This window comes from Elephas maximus, chromosome 9, assembly GCF_024166365.1.
Source record: "Elephas maximus indicus isolate mEleMax1 chromosome 9, mEleMax1 primary haplotype, whole genome shotgun sequence".
Classification (NCBI taxonomy): domain Eukaryota; kingdom Metazoa; phylum Chordata; class Mammalia; order Proboscidea; family Elephantidae; genus Elephas; species Elephas maximus.
The window spans coordinates 18620782-18640571 of NC_064827.1; the positions used below are offsets into that span (position 1 = coordinate 18620782).

Genomic DNA, 19790 nt, shown 5'->3' on the forward strand with positions numbered 1-19790 from the left:
GACATATGTCACCACCCAAAAAATGTATGCTTCACCAGGCGCATTCACCACCAGCACACTTCCACTCTGCAGCTCCTACCACTGTTGCTCGTGTGAGCCTGGCTTGCCAGGACGGAGATCAATTTTATTAGATACGATTAGTCTCTGTTAGGGTGGTCATCTGAATAACAACAGATTGACAAGTATAAAACTAGGGCACCTGTTGTACATTTGGGAGCCTGGATGAGGCCCCTTATAATGGAAACAAATAAGAGCTATAACCATGCCAGGCGATGGCTTTTGGTTCAATAATGACCATGTGTCAGAATTAAGTGTGTCTGGGAATTCCTACCACAGCCAGATGTAAAGGCAGATTTGTCCTGTCTAGTGGCATATAAGCAGATACACAGTCTACTCAGATTTGGCTATGTCCTGGTTGGTACGGAACTAGGTAACTGGAAATTAGTTCAAAAAAAATAAGTAAAATTAGTTACTAAAAAGCAACTAGCAATGTTATCATAAATTGAAGAGCATGAACGTTAAGCATATTGGTTCTAAGATTTGGGCCACGAACTAATAATTCACCTGATTTCCCTGGGCACACTGATTCGTTGAGGGCATATTCAATGATAATGTGCCAATATTACCAATGGTCCAGGTAATGAGTGAGAGAATGTATATGAGAATGACAAGATGACAAGAGACAAGCCAGGAGAAGGGGGCGGGAAGAGCATCAAGACCCTTGTGCCTTATGTTAAGTGTTATTCCAAGCTTTAAAACAGAGAAGAACGAGGAGACATTGGAAGGTTTTTAAAAGGGGGATGATTTGAGTTGAATTTCTTAAAGATCACTCCGGCAGCAGACAAGGATTGCAGCTACTGAAAAAAAAAAAAAAAAGTCAAGTCAATTCCAACTATTAGTCATCCTATATTATAGGGCAGAACTGCCCCACGGAGTTTCCAAGGAATGGCTGGTGGATTCAAGCCACTGACCTTTCGGTTAGCAGCTGTGCCACCAGGGCTCCAGAAGGTCAAAACTAAACTCAGGGAGGCTACAATCCAGGCAAGGGATGATGGAGGCCTTGCCAACAGATGCTAGCTAGCATGTAAAAAGGTAGTGAATACTTGGGTTGAAAGGAATTTAATGTTTATTTTGGTATACTTGAAATAGCAATCCCTTATTTAAGGAAAAACAGATTTTAAATGGTAACTTTTTTAAAATCTCAATTTCAATTAATTTCCTAAAATTCCTTTTGGTTTATCTTGTTAAAAACCAATCTAACTCAGGTTGAGTCTGGACAATAACAAAACTCATATTCAAATAAATGTATGCAATCATTTCTTAACGCAGTTATTAAATATGTATAATAGCATTTATTGACCTACTCTTTCTCGATACATAACAACTATCAAAAAGCAGTTATTAAGAGGCTAACCTTTTTTTCTTCAGTTCTTTCAGCTTGAGAAATGGCAAGCGCATTCTTCCCTTTTGGTTTTATATCTCCAGCTCTTGCCCATGTCAGTATAATACTTTAGTTTGTCTTCTCAAGCAGTTCTTTGAAATCTTCTGTTCAGCTCTGTTACTTCATAATTTCTTCCTTTTGCTTTAGCTGCTCGACGTTTAAGAGCAAGTTTCAGTCTCCTCTGACATCCATCTTGGTCTTTTCTTTCTTTCCTGTCTTCAATGGCCTCTTGCTTTCTTCGTGGTTGATGTCGTTGATGTCATTCCACAACTCATCTGGTCTTCAGTCACTAGTGTTCAATGCCTCAAATCTATTCTTCGGATGGTCTCTAAATTCAGGTGGGATGTACTCAAGGTCATATTTTGGCTCTCGTGGACTTGCTCTGATTTTCTTCAGTTTCAGCTGGAACTTGCATACGAGCAATTGATGGTCTGTTCCACAGACTGTTCCACAGTCCTCTTGAAGTGGTCATTCCTAGCACAGTACACTATAGGATGGCCCTATAGTGTACTGCCTAATGTATAGTGTACTCACTAATGCCTAGGATATCAATATTTATGTGTTCCATATCATTTTCAACAATTTCCAATTTTCCTAGATTTATACGTCGTACATCCCAGGTTCCGATTATTAATGGATGTTTGCAGCTGTTTCTTCTCATTTTCAGTCATGCCACATCAGCAAATGAAGGTCCCGAAAGCTTTACTCCATCCATGTCATTAAGGTCAACTCTACTTTGGGGAGGCAGCTCCTCCCCAGTCATCTTTTGAGTGCCTTCCAATGTGAGGGCTCATCTTCCAGCACTATATCAGGCAATGTTCCCCTGCTATTCATAACGTTTTCACTGGCTAATGCTTTTTAGAAGTAGACTGCCGGGTCCTTCTTCCTAGTCTGTCTTAATCTGGAAGCTAAACTGAAACCTGGAGATAGAAAACCAAAAGGGAAGAAAACTCGGAGTTTCTCAAGCTGAAAGAACTGAAGAAAAAAATTCAAGCCTCAAGTTGCAATAGTGAAGAATTCTATGGGGAAAACATTAAATGACACAGGAAGCATCAAAAGAAGATGGAAGGAAAACACAGAGTCATTATACCAATAAGAATTAGTCGATGTTCAACCATTTCAAGAGGTGGCATATGATCACGAACTGATGGTACTGAAGGAAGAAGTCCAAGCTGCTCTGAAGGCACTGGTGAAAAACAAGGCTCCAGGAATTGATGGAATATCAATTGAGATGTTTCAACAAACAGATGCAGCGCTGGAGGTACTCACTCGTCTATGCCAAGAAATATGGAAGACAGCTTCCTGGCCAACTGACTGGAAGAGATCCATATTTATGCCTATTCCCAAGAAAGGTGATCTAACCCAATGTGGAAATTATAGAACAATATCATTAACATCACACACAAATAAAATTTTGCTGAAGATCATTCAAAAGCAGCTGTGGCAGTATATATTGACAGGGAAATGCCAGGAGATCAGGATGGGTTCAGAAGAGGATGTGGAACCAGGGACATAATTGCTGATGTCAGAAGGATCCTGGCTGAAAGCAGAGAACACCAGAAGGATGTTTACCTGTGTTTTACTGACCATGCAAAGGCATTCAACTATGTGGATCGTAACAAATTATGGATAACATTGCAAAGAATGGGAATTAATTGTGCTCATGAGGAACCTTTACATAGATCCAAAGGCAGTTGTTCGGACAGGACAAGGGGATACAAATTGATTTAAAGTCAGGAAAGGTATACATCAGGGTTGTATCCTTTCACCCCATCTCTTCAATCTGAATGCTGAGCAAATAATCTGTGAAACTGGACTATACAAAGAAAAGCAGGGCATCAGGATTGGAGGAAGACTCATTAACCTGCATTATACAGATGATACAACCTTGCTTGCTGAAAGTGAAGAGGACTTGAAGCACTTTCTAATGAAGATCAAAGACCACAGCCTTCATTATGGATTGCACCTCAACATAAAGAACACAAAAATCGTCACAACTGGATCAATGAGCAACATCATGATAAACAGAGAAAAGACTGAAGTTGTCAAGGATTTCATTTTACTTGGATCCACAATCCGTAATCACGGAAGCAGCTGTCAGGAAATCAAAGGATCCATTTCATTGGGTAAATCTGTTGCAAAGGATCTCTTTAAAGTGTTGAAGAGAAAAGATGTCACCTTAAAGACTAAGTTGCGCCTGACCCAACCCTTGGTATTTTCAATCGCATCATATGCAGGTGAAAGCTGGACAATGAATAAGGAAGACCGAAGAAGAGTTGATGCCTCTGAACTGTGGTGTTGGTGAAGAATACTGAATATACCATGGACTGCCAAAAGAAAGAACAAATCTGTTTCGGAAGAAGTACAACCAGAATGCTCCTAAGAAGCACGGATGGAGAGACTGCGTCTTACATACTTTGGACATGTTGTCAATGAGGATCAGCCCCTGGTGAAGGACATCATGCTTGGCAAGGTACAGGGTCGGCAGAAAAGTGGAAGACCCTCAACAAGGTGGAATGACACAGTGGCTGCAACAACGAGCTCGAGCATAACAACTGCAAGGATGGCGCAGGACTGGGCAGTGTTTCGTCCTGTTGTGCACAGGGTCCCTATGAGTCGCAACCGACTCGAAGGCACCTAAGACCACCACCACCAAGAGACTCACAATGGAAGAACCCTTACCACCTAAATAAAAATCCAAACCCATTGTCATTGAGTGGATTGCGATTCATAATAACCCTATAGGGCAGAGTAGAACTGCTCCAGAGGGTAAAAAGGAACAACTGGTGGATTCAAACTGCTGACCTCTCGGTTAGTAGCCGTAGCTCATAACTACTGCACCACCAGGGCTCTACTGCCTAATAAGGTAGTATGATTTGTTCCAGGTACCCAGGAGGTTATGTTTACAGATTATGGATTAATTTGTAGGAAAAAATATAGCTAAACAGAGCACTGTACACATATAAGAAGCATTTGAGAAACTTGAGCCAAAAAAGAATTTTTCTGATACCAGAAGCGCCACAGGTGACGTAACTTTGTTTTATGTACCATGTCTGATTTAAAACTTCAGGGTGCTCTGTTGTCAAGGAAAAAATGATTTTCCAAATCATCAAACAAATGTAACATCCTGTGTTTTATTATTAACTAACCGGAAATAGTGTTCTGAGGCCATTAAAAAAAGGGTAAACTTTTTTTAAAAATAGGTTAAATAGGAAAAAAAAAAATTAAATCATCCGTCACTGATAATGAAATTAAACAGATGAACAATGAAAACACAGCATTTTAGAAGATGTATTATAATTGATCAAAGTTCCCCCATAAAATTGTACAGGGCAGGCTGCCAATAAAGAGAAAACGTGTTGGTCAGTCACTTGGCATAATTCCATTTGTATGATGGGCGATTGCTCTTCACGTATCCTGTAGGATCTATACTCCACTTCATCAAAATGCTTCTGATTCCTTAACTGTTGGGCAGCTATGAAATGCTAGCCATTATGATTTTGAAAACCACTCTTAGTGGAGATATTTCATTTAACCACTTCTGCTCCTGGTTGACCCCAGAACTCAAGACAATTGTGTCACTGGCCTGAAAGCATGTAATTTCAGAGCTGAAAGGCAACTGCAAAAAAAAAAAAAAAAACAAGTCATCTAGTCCAATATGCTTAAGTAGAAACATTTTTTTTTCCCCAATGCCGTCTGTCCCAAGTGGAGAATGGAGTTATGGAAACTCTTCGGAAATGGTAGAGGGACAACCAACATAATGCCTAAGATTCTTACTGAATTTGAGCCTAGCTAGAAAGCACCATGTCACTGGGTATATATGCCTGGTCTATATGAGGTAAATAATAACACATTCTTATCATTCACAGCACTATGGCAGGAAGGTTAAGAGTCAAGTGGGTAAGTGTTGCTTGACTAAAAATAAGAGTCTTAAGTCACACAGTTTTTAGGTGCTAGCTTTGCAACCTTAGAAAGAGCCCTGGTGGCACAGTGGTTAAGCTCTTGGCTGCTAACTAAAAGGTCAGCGGTTAGAGCCCACCAGTCACTCCATGAAGGAAAGATATGGTGGTTTGCTTCCATAAAGATTACAGCCTTGGAAAGCCTATGGGAGCAGTCCTACTCTATCTACTCATAGGGTCTCTCAGTCAGTATTAGCTCGATGGCAATGGGTATGTACATACGTATGCAACCTTGGGCAACCTACTTAATGTCCTCAAGCATTAAGTAAGTTCTTCTTTCATAACGAGTGACAATAAAAGCATTTGGCTTACATAGAGTGTTATTTTGGAAAATACACATGACATTGAAGGTAAAGTGCTGAGCAGAATGCCTGGTCTATAAGTGCTCAGTAAATTTTAGCAACCATTACCTTCACAGCTATCACCTCATTATCCACTACTACTGTACCTATAATATCAAGAACATTAAACGAATTCTGATTATCACCTATCTCAGGGTCCTCACCATTGTCAGAGTTTTCTAATGAATAAAAAAGTATTCTTCACGTTCACGATTTCAATTCAATTCAATTCAATCCTCCTTAGTTCAAGTCAGTTCAAAGAAGAGGACATAGCACTTGAGCTGTGCGTTAGCAAATGAGAGAAAAATTACAAGGATTTCAATGGATGCGAGTTAGGGCAACTGATACAGAGAGAAAGAAGATTCCAGAAAAAGTACTGGTAAAAGCAAAGAGATGCCCAAAACCAAAGTCTCCTCACCAATGGCAGGGAATCTGATACTGTAGGAGGAGAGAGAAAAGACTGGACATGCAAGTTAGGTTAGACTGTAAAGGGCCGTGGTAGCACAGTGATTAAGAACTCGCCTGCTAACCAGAAGGTCGGCAGTTTGAATCCACTAGCCACTCGATGGAAACCCTATGGAGCAGTTCTACTCTGTCTATAGGGCTCTATGAGTTGGAATCAACCCAATGGCAATGTTGTTGTTGTTTTTATACATTAAAAAAACAAAACAAAACCCACTGCCGTCAAGTCGATTCCGACTCAAATAGCAACCCTATAGGACAGAGTGGAACTGCCCCATAGAGTTTCCAAGGAGCGCCTGGCAGACTGGAACTAGCCAACCTTTAGGTTAGCAGCCACAGCACTTAACCACTATGCCACCAGGGTTTGTTTTTATATATAAAAAAAAAAGTTTTTATATAGGGGCCTATAAAAGTAGGTTAGACTCAGTTAGTTTAGACTACGAAGCGCTAGGATTTTGCATTTGATTCTTTAAACTTGAGAAGGCTTGCAAAACAGATTTTTTTTTTTTTTTTGTATTTAGGAAGAACTGAAAGGGAGACATAAAAAAAATGCAAACACCGCAAGGGGAAGCTAGTATGGCTTGTGAAGCATCTAAATACCTGGTAAAGGCAGGAATGGAAAGGAGGTGATAAAGTTAAAAAGAGATTACAGGAATAGAAACTACAATATGGGATGGAGACAAGAATGAAAGAAAAGAAACAGAGATGACAACAAGGATTTTAGTCAAAGGGATGAATGAGTAGTTTAGGTACAAAAAAAAAGTGGATTTGAATATGGATGGAAGATAATATTTTGGGTTTAGGCAATGCAGAGTTTGTGATAGAGAGCAGCCTGTCATTTCTCAACCACTTAACAGGCAGATCAAAGTTTCCATCTGCAATTCGTGACAGAAGTTAAGAAATCTGTTTCCAGGGTTATCTATGCAGAAACAGTGACTGAAGTCAGAGATGTGAATATCCCAAGAGACAGTACAGACAGCAGTCTGAAGAAGGCCACAGATAAAACTACAATAAAACATCTTGGGATGAAGATGGAGACATAGGTGAAGAGGCAACCCAATGCAGCTGAAGAAAGTGAGGTTCAAAGAAGGAACCCAGAGGAAAATCTTCTCCATGGGATATTCCACTGGAAGATGTTTCCAGTATTATTTCCCTCCAGGGAAATACATGATTCTCTCTTCCCTCTCCTCGGAGGGAAAAAAATGAAAACAATCAGGTGGCCAGTAAGTAGATTTAGAATATTTAAGATATTTGTAATAGATTACGCTTGTTTTCAATTAGTCAAATAATCCTGACAGATTCATTTAAAATTCGATATAAAACTATGTCTAAAAATGATACTAAGCTGTTGCGACCAGTAACGCCTTAACTGGTAGCCATACTGTGCTTTTCTCTTATAATGAGTGTTATCATTACAAAGAGATGGAATATGCTTTCACGGGGCAGCCAGGAGCTACTTGTGCAAGAAGAAACCATTACTGCACCCTCAATATGTCCCTTTTGTTGGGACAGAGCATTAGGAAGGGGGTGGAGAAAAAAAATATTTTAAACATTGAAAACAAATGTCTTTTTGACCTCGTATACACCATGGGATCAGCATTTGATGTGTCTAGTCTAAATTTCTTCCTGCAAAATTGTACTGGCGGGTCTCAGGGAGAGACAGGAGGCAGCAAATTCCTATCCTCCACTGATACATTTGACCCCAAAGCAAACCCCACAACTGGCTACAGGCACCCCCCATCCATCATTGCTCTTGAAACCTGATATTTCAGGGCAGGACAGCTGCACTGTGCAGAGCTAAGCAGCTTTCTAAGATGCAGGACCAGAAAAGAAAAAGGCCACTGTTTTTGGTTCAGTATTTTAATTAACTGCTTTTCTTAACATTTTTCCCCCCAAACTGTAGCTCCACATCAAATAGAGTCAGGAATCTCTTAATGAATGTTGGGCTTTCAAGGGAAATGTTTGCATTGTACATTCTAGGTGAGTCTTTTCTACCTTTTGCTCTAAAAGCTTTCTGAGATAAACATTGTGCTACTGCCGACTGATGTGTGTAACTTCAGGAAACGTGCTGCTCAAGAAGAGATCATTCTAGGATTGATAGTATTTTAGCATGTACACAACAGTATAAATAGGGTAAACGTACGCAAAACACCCATATCTAAAAGATCTTAATATTTTAGTCAGTAGCAAAAACATCTGGCAAAAAGTAGAAAATAGAATTCTCTCAAAGAAACTACTGCTATTAAATACAATGTGTTCAACATCTGATCCCTGCATTCAGGAACTGTTACAGATCAAATCGTGTCCCCCCAAAAATATGTTTTTTTTTTTTTTTTTCCCTATGCCTGGGGTGGAAGTGGCAATGTCATCTCTGGGGATGGAGAAAAACTACAGAACTAAACGTCCAACATCATGCTTGGTAAAGTAGAGGGTTGGAGTCCTGGTGGCGCTGCAGTTCAGTGTTTGGCTGCTAACCAAAACACTGGCAGTTCAAATCCACCAGCCACTCCTTGGAACCCTAAGGTACAGTTCTACTCTATCCTATAGGCTTGCTATGAGTTGGAATTGAATGGAGGGCAATGTTTCAATTCCATTTGGGAATGGGTTGTCTTTGCTATGTTAATGAGACAAGATTGGTGTAGGGTGTGTCTTAAATCAACCTCTTGAGATATAAAAGAGACAAAACTAAGCAATTAAGACACGAACTGTTTAACAATACAAAATAAGATAAATTCTTATTATCTTTTTAATTGGATCTTCATCACAACTACAATTATTGTCTCCATTTTACAGAGGGTGAAACTGACCCCAAAATGTTATGTAACTTCCCCCAAGATCATATAGATAATTGACAGGAGCCAGGCACAAATTCCCTTCTTCTTGCATCAAATCTATGTTCTTTCCACTATGGCAAAAGGAAGTTTGTCCTGATTTTACAAATGTTTAGCATTCTTTGCATATATATTACATGCCTGCATCATTAAATAATAATTGATTTTCAGTTATTTATCAAGTCAGTACTAATACCTATCTTTTACTTAAAAAAAGAAGTTCGTGGACTGAAGCTTGAAAAAGTCTCTTACTACCTGCGACCCAACAGTCTCATTACTTGTGATCCAATGATTACAGGTGATCATTTTATGTGATGGAAGGTACAATTTCTCCAAATCCCAGGGCAATACTGATAAATGCTATTTTCTAAATGCAATTCGCAAATCTCAATTCGGTTTAGCAACTGCTACATTCAAGAATATAGCTCAAGGGCTGTTAGAAAAAAGACAATTAAGAATTTATAAATTCAATCAACCTCATGAAACTGACAGAGTTGCGGTGTTTCAAGGCAGTAAACAGCCATGAGGTAAAGGTTACCAGGCTCCCTGACGTTGTTATCTGAATGTCAAAGAAGAGCCGGAGTCAAGCAGGGCTTCTGGTCAGTGAATTCAAAGTACCAGGAAAAAGCCAGGGCTCAGAGAGCTGCTTTGGCTCTTGCATTTTTTGGTAAATGCTGAAGTAGCCAAAGAAAGTCTAGCCACTTAGAAGCAGCCATCTGCAGAAGAAAGCTAGGCTTGCTTGCTGTACTGGGAAGGGAGGGACATCTAAGTGGTCCCAATACTACTTGTCTGCTGATACACCCCATCTGTTGTCTTAACAGACAGAATGAGTTGTCATTAGTTTTCCAAACTGTCATCATTTTCATTTAATTTACTGATCTATGACATATAGGGATTTGGTTTGGGGGACAACAGAGGTTAAAAAGCCAAGAAAAAGCTGCATTTTGCTCTTAGGTTTTTTTTTCTTTTTTGCAATTTTCAAAAAGCTACAGACCAATTGACTAGCACTGATATGATCCGATTAAATGCATTAGAATCAACCAGAAAATAATGAAGAGGAGACAATGAATGAATGATTTAGAGAGAGAGGAGGCAGGACATCAAAGGCACTGTTTTAGTGGGGGGGGGGATCCTCTAGAAAGAGCTTTGAGGGGTACAGCAATACATATGAACGTAATACTTAAATTACTTTAGTATCTCAGTCTTAAAAATATCTGATAAATGAAGTATTAAGAGACGAAAATACATAGTGACTGTCGGCCCCAGGGAAGCAAGCGGATCATTTATTAAATGGGAATGAGGGACCCAGGCCTTCAGTATAATTTTGTGAACTGTGTCTTGCAAGAATTCTATTTCATTACTGCTTCAGTGTAGCATCGCTCTGTCTTGCCGTTATTATTTAGGTTACATGAGGTCACAGGCTGCCGTAATATTTAAGTATTTGCTCTCTGACCTCCCTGAGACTTAATGACGCAAAGAAAACGCTAAACTTTTACATCCAAGGCTGTCATTTAATATAATGAATGCTCAGAAAGCACAAGTAATATATTCTTTTAACTATCTTTCTTCAGGGCTTAATTGTGAAGTGCTGAAACACATGCTTTTATTTCAAAAATAAGTCTCCTCATACTCAGTTTTCTTTCCTACACTCTATGAGGGGCCCCAGTGGTGCAGTGGTTAAGAGCTCAGGCTGCTATGTAAAAATCAACGTTGCTTTTAGAAACTTAAACTGGGAGAATTTGGACCTTTTAATTGTCAAAACGAATGCAAGTCAAGCACGACATTTTAATAAGTGTTACCAACGGCTAATTAGAAGCAAATGAGATTATCCATATAGAAAATCTATCCTGAAACAAACCTATCCTTTGGTAGAAACGTCACTGTGCTATGAAGTTACAGAGGCTTAAACAAGTGATGGTTGTTGGAATGAAATTTACTGACAAATCCCTTCTAAGCAATGGTCTTCCACATTATCAGATTTCTTCAGTGGACATCCTATATGGGAAGCTTTCCATATGTGAGTCTTATGGCTCACAGAAAGAACAGTTCTTCTCTCGGCTCCTTGGCAAATCACTGATAACATTAGGAGGAATGTTTTGAAACACTGATTTTGCTTGAGGCTGCAAATTGCCTTTGTGCCATTACAAGCAAGTAACTTTCTGAAAATATTTTTTCAAGGAAACCAAACAGTACAGGGACCAAACAAAGAAAAGGCAAATAACTCCACAAGGCATTAAAATATTCAGAGTAAGCCTGGCTTAAAATACAACCCATTTATTCACACTAACCTTTTCAACCAAAAATGCCTGTCCCTTTAAGAAAATAGGAAAAAAAAGTAAACATTCTTAGTACACACTGGAAAAGTGGATAATTATATTTTTATATTGAGCACTTCATATATCTGCATTTACAGCACAAATTCTAAAAGTATCTTTTGTGGCTACTAAGTTGAGTACACTACATATCAGGTAAATTTCATTTTCAGGATTTCCAGAAATTATGGGGATTAAAAAGATACCATGACCAAAGGTTGGACATATACATTTAAAGATATGATTCTACAAGTTTGATGCTTTCAGTATCACAAGTTAGAGCACGCACGCATTTCTGCTCTCTGAGTACCCACAAATATATTCTGAAACTAAAAAAGGGTGGTTTTCAAAGAAAAAATCACTTAGAGGAGTCCATGTTTCCTGAAAGACTACTTTGTGTATGTGTCTGTGTTAATGAATCCTGACTTATCCATAAAATCCTTTTATAAATAAAATTGTTTGATGGCTTGATAAATCAAGTTTGCTCTGAAGGAAATCCAATATGCAAATACCTAGAGCGTGCTCTTTTACAAATAGCCACCCTTGTCAGTTTGAAAAACTGAAAATCAACACATGAACAGTGTAAGTATACTTGACCTTACTGCCTAATGTCTATCAAGATTGCCACGGCGTATCGATTTCGAATCTGTGAAACCAACACTTAAGAATGTATAGGGCATCTTCAGTCCAAGTCCCTCAAGGGCTGACTAAACCGTAGTCTTAGCCTTAGATTCTCCTTCCATACAAACCTGCACGGCACTTACAACACGAATGTCATCACAGCGTCCATCTACGACGGCCCTTTCCCTACGGTAATCCTGCTTCATTTATCTTTTAACCCCACATTATGCAAATCACATCCTTATCAGTCCAATAGAAAAGTTACTATAGTTCCTGTTTGTTTATCCTTGACATACCCTGAGAACAGAAATCACACAGGAATTTGCACGAATACCTCTTCTCTTTCCTCTGTCTCACACTCCATATGAAAAATCTTCCTTACACCACCGTAGTATCAGAGAAGCCCTCAATAACCTTTGTGAAAAACCCTTCAATCAATGCCTATGACTAACATCAAAGCCAGAGTGAATAGGTTAAAACAGGAAAAAGAAAAAAACTTGGGGGGATTGCCTAGTCGAATTTTTTTTTAATATCTCTCTAGGAAGGGTTTTCATATGGAATAGAAGGGTTTCTCCTGAATATAAGAACAGTTATACAGGCCCCTAGTGGCTTAGCAAATAGCAGCAGTTGAGGGGGATTCCAATTCTTAGTTCCGGACTTTGGCATGTTTTGGCTTTAAACGAATATCAGTCTTAAAAGGCAAATCAAAGAATCATATTTCATACCTTAAGCAATTTTACTTTTATGGTTATCTATTGAAACATGCATACATTAAAAGAAATCACTGCATTTCATTCTTTTAGTAACTATACAACTGCACTGGCCCGGGAAAAAACGTGTGTTATATAACCTCCACAATAAAATGTTTAATTCATATACCTCTTTACATGCCATTACAAAAGTAACAGATTACTCATATACATTAAAATATATTTGATAGAGACACCATTCCTCTTTTAATCCCATTCCTATTATACCATTATTACTGAGATCTTTAAAAACAGACGATTTCTATGTCAAGGGCTCACCTTTAAAAAGAGATACAGATACAAACTGCCACTTTTACAGCAGTAGAAATCTAAATCTGCTTTCCAACAATAGTCAGTAATAAAACTAACACTGGAGTACATCTATTTTAAAAGATCTACAATTAATAACACCCTCTTAATCCCCCACCCCTTGCTGTCTTTGCTTCACAAAAGAAAATTCCAGGCAGGCACATTTACAGCTTTTAGCAATTTTTAACTGGACACAATCTGACAGCTGAATTCATGAAACTGACCAGCTTGTCAATTTCACACTTTGAAAGTACAATAATAGCTGATAGCATGAGGGTGAAGTTAAGAAATCTGTCACAGAATTGTTAGCTCCATTGAAAAGCAAAGTACAGTAGATAATTATGGGAGGTGGGAGGTAGCAAAATTTTTCTTTTTATTTGTCCATTTAAGATGTCTGTCTCAAGAATTCGGACATTGAGCATCCAAACATTTACTTTCTCATCCCTAAGTCAATAAAATAATATGTATCTGTGGCATATAACAGAGTGTGTCTTTCAGAGTAAGTATACTATTAAGCATTGTGATGGACACCATCATATTACGTACACAACAGAATCTTTTAAGTTGGTATCATATCTAAAGATTTGTTTAAACATTTCCAGTTTTGATACAACACCCTGGTTTTATCCAAGTGGAGTGGTGGGTGTGTGCACTTTATTCAGAGAAAGAAGAGCCAAAATGGTAGAAGTGTCTAAGAAGTGATTAACTCCCCACAGCGTGCTACAGGATGTTTAAAAAGAACACACCAAAGGTACAGGTCTACATTTGTAGCCCCGTGAGTCCAACAGCAAATCTATTTCAAGTAACAAGCAGTTACTAGTCTCTGAGAGGCTCAAAATGTGGGCGCTACTCTCAGCTGAATCTATGGCACTGTGTTTGGGGCTAAAAGAAAAAAAAAAACTTGAAGACGAAATACAAGGGAAGAGACCCCTCGGGAATCTTTGTAGGTGCTTAAGATGTGAGTTGGATTGAGGGATCACTCTAAGGATCTCAGAAAACAGAGGAGAAATCTGTGTGTACTGAGAGGCAACTGGGAACAATACAAGAGGATCCTGATCGTCCCAGGCTTTGGAGACTAGGGCTACTATTCAGGATCCAGGAACACCCAATTAATGAATGCCAAGCTCACAGTGCTGGAGCTTTTTTTGTGTCTGTTTGGTTTTTTTAAGCATAAGGAAACTGACTTCATTTGTCAGTGCTTCTAAATGAAAATCAACCTCGCAGAGAGAGACAATGCAAGTTTTCCACACGCCTATACGAGAGCTACAGTCATCCTATAGGAAAGCAAAGAATCTTTGTTCAGGGCTTTCTTTTCAAATTGTTTCCTACAACTTGGACTTTTCATTCCAAAGTCTGCGTTCCCTTCCCCATGGAGTGTGTGTGTGTGTGTGTGTGTGTGTGCGTGTGTTAGCACACAATTCCCGTAGCAGAACTACGAGCTTTGATTCAGCCATGGAAAGGTCTCCAAAACAATCCCCCTCCTCTATGGCAGCCCCGTAGACTTTGATTCCTGCTATTTCTCCTTCTCCCACTAGTTCAGAGGAAAGACGGAAAAGAAATCGCCCCCTCACCATAACCAACCCTCCTTAAAGCAGTAATCACTGACTTCTATAAAAATATGCGGTGGCAGAATCGCTGGGTAGGGTCAGACGCCCTTCCACTCCACCACGTCCCCCAATACTACGCCCACCCCAGGAGGGGAGAGCGAGGTCGCACAAACACACAGACCCAACACTCCTTTTCTCGGGAATCCCGTCTCTCCCAGCTCTGAGGTTTCCAGCGCGAAACCAGCCGTACAGGGGAGGCTCTCCGCCCGAGACGGTCCGGGCGCAGAGCAAACTGTGTGCGCTCCGGCGCCGGGGCGCGGGGCTCCGGACCGCAGGAGCCCGGAGCCGGGCGCAGGGCGAGCTTGGGAGGCGAGAGGGGAGGGCGCAAGGGGGCGGACCGGGGTAGCTCGAGGACTTACCTGATCATGTTGGCTCCGGGCAGACGCCGCCACCGCCTCCCGCGCCGGCACCAGCACTTTGCTCCAGCGCCTTCGCGCCCCGCACGGCCGCGCAGCCTGCGCCTCAGGGCGGCCGAGTGAATCCCGCCAAGCAGCGGCCGCCGCCGCCCGGCCCTGGCGCGGCCAGCCGAGTCCAGAGCGAGGAAGTGGAGGAGAGTCAGCGAAGGAGCCCGAGGAGCCGAGAACCAGCAGCATCCGCGGGAGCGCGTCCCCCCGCCCTCCCTGCACCCTGCCCCCTGCGCCTCCGCCGCCTCCTCCGCCCGGGCCGTCCTCCCGGCCGCCGAGTCCGCGGCCCCGCGCTGGTGCCTGCTCCGCCCGTTCCGCCTGCGCGCCCCGCGCCGCTGCTCCGGCCGCCGCCGCGCGTCTGCGCCCCCTCCTCCTGCTCGCCTTCCTCCGCCCGCGCCTGCAGCGCCGCGCTCGCGGCCGGGGTCCGGGGCCGCGGCGCCTCTCCTCCCTCCGCCTCTCTTCTTGCCTCCCGCCGCCGCGGCTGCTTTTAAAGCGGAGTCTTTGGCCACAAATAGCAACTCGGCTGCCCCCCTCGGCGCCTCCCTCCCCTTCTTCTCTTCTAACCCCCCAAAAGTGAAGCGCACGCGAGAGGTAACCGCAAACTGACGCCCGCGGGGGGAGAGGGAGGCGGGGAGAGGGGCGAGGCGACGGCTGGGGACGGCCCGCGAGCAATCCGGGGCCAGGAGGTGGCCGGCCGCCCAGCCCCGAGTCCTGGCGCGAACCTGCGGTTTAAGGTGGGAGGCGGGGGGGCGGGGGGGCGGGGGGGGTGGAGAAATTAAATTCAAAAGCTCAGGAAAGTGATTGGAAAGGCTCCCCTCTTTGTTTCCTTGTCGGAGTGGTTTTGAAAATCCTCGGAACGTGCTGGGGATCCCAGGGCACGGTGGTGGCCCCGGCGCTGGGGGAGTGTGTGTGCCTGTGGCCTGCGCGTGAGTGTGAGTGTGGTTGCGCGCGGGCGCGGGGAGAGATGGCAGGCTGTGCCCCTGGCGAATCCCTGAGTCTGGACCACTGACCCACCGAGAGGGCAGGAGTCTGGGCGAAGAAGGGACAAGCGAGCAGGGTAGCTGGTGAAGGAGGCACCACATACATACACACACACACATTTGCAGGGGAGGGGGCGAGGTGACGTCACTCCCCAGCATCCATCCACCAGGCCAGAAAAGACCCTCTTCAACAGATGCGCTCATCTCCTAAAAGATCCCCCCCCCCCCCCCCCCCCCCCCGCTTCCTGCTCTCTGCTGGCGTGCACGGGAGGAGAAATGCTGGTCGCGCCCTAGTCAAATCAGTGATGATAACCTAAGGAGCGCGCGTTGGTGAGACTCGGTTTGTGCCTGCCCCAGTTCACCTTGGCAGCCTCCTTTGGGGGTGCTTGTAGGATCCACTTGGGAAGCAGAGAGAAAGAAAGGGAATCACTGAATCCACATCTCAATGTGGTAACTTGCTTTGCTTTCCTGCTACTTGCTTGTAGGATGTGGGAAAGCAGTGTACCCCAGCTGCTCTGAAGGACACCTTTCCCTACACAGGCACCCAGTAGCCTCCACAAGCTTCATCCACAGAACTGAGGCTAAGGGGCAGTGTGTGAATTGTTAACTCTGAGGTGAATTTTTATTCATGTTGGTAAAGACCTTCTTCACTTATAGGAACTCCAGCAACGTGGAAAAAGTCAACAGCTGGAACCCACCGTTGGCAATTCGCCCATCAGAATTTTATTAGAAACTTTATCAGAAAGGCTAAAGAAAGGCAGGGTCTCCAGCCACCTTCCTTGCTCATTCTGTCTTCAGGCCAGTGTGTGAAAACACATACACCCACACACACACACAGAGTACTCATTCCACAGACTCCAGGCCATCTTTGAAAGAGCAAAGGTAAGCAGACACCCTCTGTTTTGACCGAATGATCCAGCATCCTGACTGCTGTCTCTAGCCACTCATTTGTTTCCACCATCTGCATGCTGTGCTCCTGAAAGGCACTGAAGGATTGGTGGATAATCCTCTGGCCTCTGGGTGCTCCAAAAAGTTGTTGTATATTTTTTGAAAGGAGACTTTCTAAATGAAGTTGAGTATCCAACAGTTGGGGCCAGTGGGGATGGGGAACATCCTGGCAGGACTCTACTTGTTCTTTTTGTTATGGTTAGCTTTATAGCAAATTTCAGGAAGAAGCTTTATAGCAAATTTAAGGAAGAAACATCCCTTTGTGAGCCCCAGAGTCAGGCTAACCCTCCAGTCTTCCTGATGATACGAGGAGCTGAAATGCTGAGCAGGTACCATGGACACCTGCTCACTGTACCAGAAAGCTGAGCCTTCAGACAGGTGATTCTCACCCACGTTGTAAAGTGACTTGGCTCTGTTATTGCCACCTCCTCCGCCATAAACTGGTGAGTCCACTTTTCTCATTTGGAGTTGGATGTTAGGAGAACAACCAGGATGTTTTAAAAACCCTAATGTGCTTTTGCTGTTGTCTTTAGTGGAGAGACACATGTCCCACTGCCTGCAGATCTGACCTCAGTTAGGAATAAACTGTAGGATAAACTCGGCCAGGAGGTCTGACTGCCATTTGGAGCATGGTGGAAATGTCATCATTCTCTGTAAATTAGAATAGCTAGAGAACTCACCGATGAATGTTACCAAGGCGAACAACAAGCAGGTGGAAAGGGGACCTCACCACCACCAAAGATCAGAGGACAGTGCAAGTAAATGATACAAGCCCAAAGACTCAGCTCTGCCAACAGCATGATGTCTCAGATATTCCTCTCCCACTGTAAGCAAGCATCTTAGAGAAGGAAGTAGGGGTGGAGGGAGGCAACTGGAGAGTCTGAGCTATTATTATCCAAGAGACAGTGCCGTATGCAAGGTGACGTTGCCGAGGAAGACCAGACAGAGCCAGTAGGGGAGCAAAACTTTCTCCGAACATCTGAGTAGCAATGGGAGTAAAACTACAATCTAATATACACACATCAGTATATTCAGAGCAGATTTGTACAAAACAGCACCTGTGGCATCTAATATAACCTTGGGGAACATTTACCATTTAGAGATTGGAAGTCAAAGAACATTAGAGGCAGGCCAATCATCTCTTGAAATCACCTTGTTTTACAGGTAAGGAAACTGAGGCCCTGAAAGGTTATTAAAGTCACCCAACTGTTTGGTGGCAGAACCTGGACAAGAACATAAATGATATGACACAGTGCTCCCCCCACCCCCACTATTATAACCTCCAAATTCTGTATCAAAGAAGCCATTTTTCCAATTGATCAATGAGCAATGAATAGAAAATATCTTAAAACTGCAATTACTTATATGAGACAGTAGGACTAGACATTTTCTTAGTTCCCTCTAACATCACCTAGGATGAATACCACACAGGAGCTTTGCTAGAGCACAACCCCCTCTAGTGCATAACTCTGCATCCGTTGAGTATGAGTCTGTTTTGGACCCGATCCAAGGGAGTTAGTTCCTAGAAGTACTCTAAAGATTTTATTCTCATCTATCGTGAAGCATAGTAAAAGGAGACTAAAAATAATGGTAACATAGTAGTAGTACTAATGATTTATTATACAGTACTTGCATTATGTGCAAGCATCATGGTAAGCATATCACGTATCCTATCCCACTCTTTTTTTTTTTTAAGGCACATCATGACCTTTCAGGGGGCATGAATCCAGTAGGTCAGAAACAGTTTTTTTCAATGAAATAGATCCAAAAGGAAGAAAGTAGAGTATATTACATGTATTAAGACTAAATCTCATTTTGTAAAACATACTGTTTTGGTCATGTGGGTAGTTATTAAAGAAAAAACGTGAAAGCTCCTGCCTCATTTCCAATTTAACAACTACCTTGCTAGTTAAATGTTGTTGTTAGTTGCCCTCCAGTCAGTTCCAACTCACAGTGACCCTGCGTGTTTCAGAGTAGAACTGCACTCCGTAGGGTTTTTAAGGCTATGACCTTTCAGAAGCAGATCAACAGGCCTGCCTTCTGAGGCACCTCTGGGTGGGTTTGAGCTGCCAACCTTTCAGCTAGTAGACCAGCTGTTACCCATTTGCACCACCCAAGGACTCTGTTGAGCATTATCAGCATCATAAGTGAGGAAACAAGATCAGAAAGGATAAGTAATTGGGCCAAGTTGACATAGCCAGGGAGTGTTCCAGCTGGAATTTTAAACTTAGATCTGCTTGACTTCAAATTCTGTGATTTTTCTTCTAACTATAAATTATTAACTGAGGAATTACGTAATTATTGCTAATTGCATTTTCTTTGTGAGGATTGTAATGTTTGATATTAAATCCAGTTAGAATATAGAAACAGAGCATAGGTTCAAATGACTTGTTCCAAAGATAGTGAGCAGCTTCATAATGCACTGAAGCTAGTACCTGGGATCTCCTGCTACAAGTTCAAGGTTGTGTCTAGTATAATTCATTAATTTGCTGCAGAATGCTTAAATGAAATAATAACAATGCTTTTAATCCTCAAATAGGTTAAATATTCACTTAAACAGTGTTAAAACTTGTATTTGATACAGTTTTTAAGCCTCCATTCATGAAGCGTTTCTCAGTACCCAAAACACAGAACTGACACAGGAGAAAGTTAAAAGAAATAGAAGTCATAGTCCCTAACCTTAAACATCCCATAGTTCATTTGGAGACACAAAATATACACATATGAAGTAATCAGACAACACCATAGCTGGGTGCTGTTGACCTGATTTTGACTCATAGCGACCCCACGTGACAGAGTAGAACTGCCCCTCAGGGTTTCCGTAAT

At 42.2% G+C, this 19790-nt stretch overlaps 1 protein-coding gene across 5 annotated transcripts in view; it reads right to left on the reverse strand.

The window, feature by feature from the left end:
* PTPRD (protein tyrosine phosphatase receptor type D) overlaps window positions 1–15258 on the reverse strand; it is a 591083-nt gene extending 575825 nt beyond the window's left edge. For all 5 annotated transcript variants that reach the window (XM_049896355.1, XM_049896354.1, XM_049896353.1 and 2 more), the window contains exon 1: window positions 14992–15258. In XM_049896355.1, the coding sequence (XP_049752312.1) occupies window positions 14992–15225 (234 nt within the window). In that variant the 5' untranslated portion in view covers window positions 15226–15258. The remainder of the gene's footprint in view (window positions 1–14991) is intronic.
* Window positions 15259–19790: the final 4532 nt, after the last annotated feature.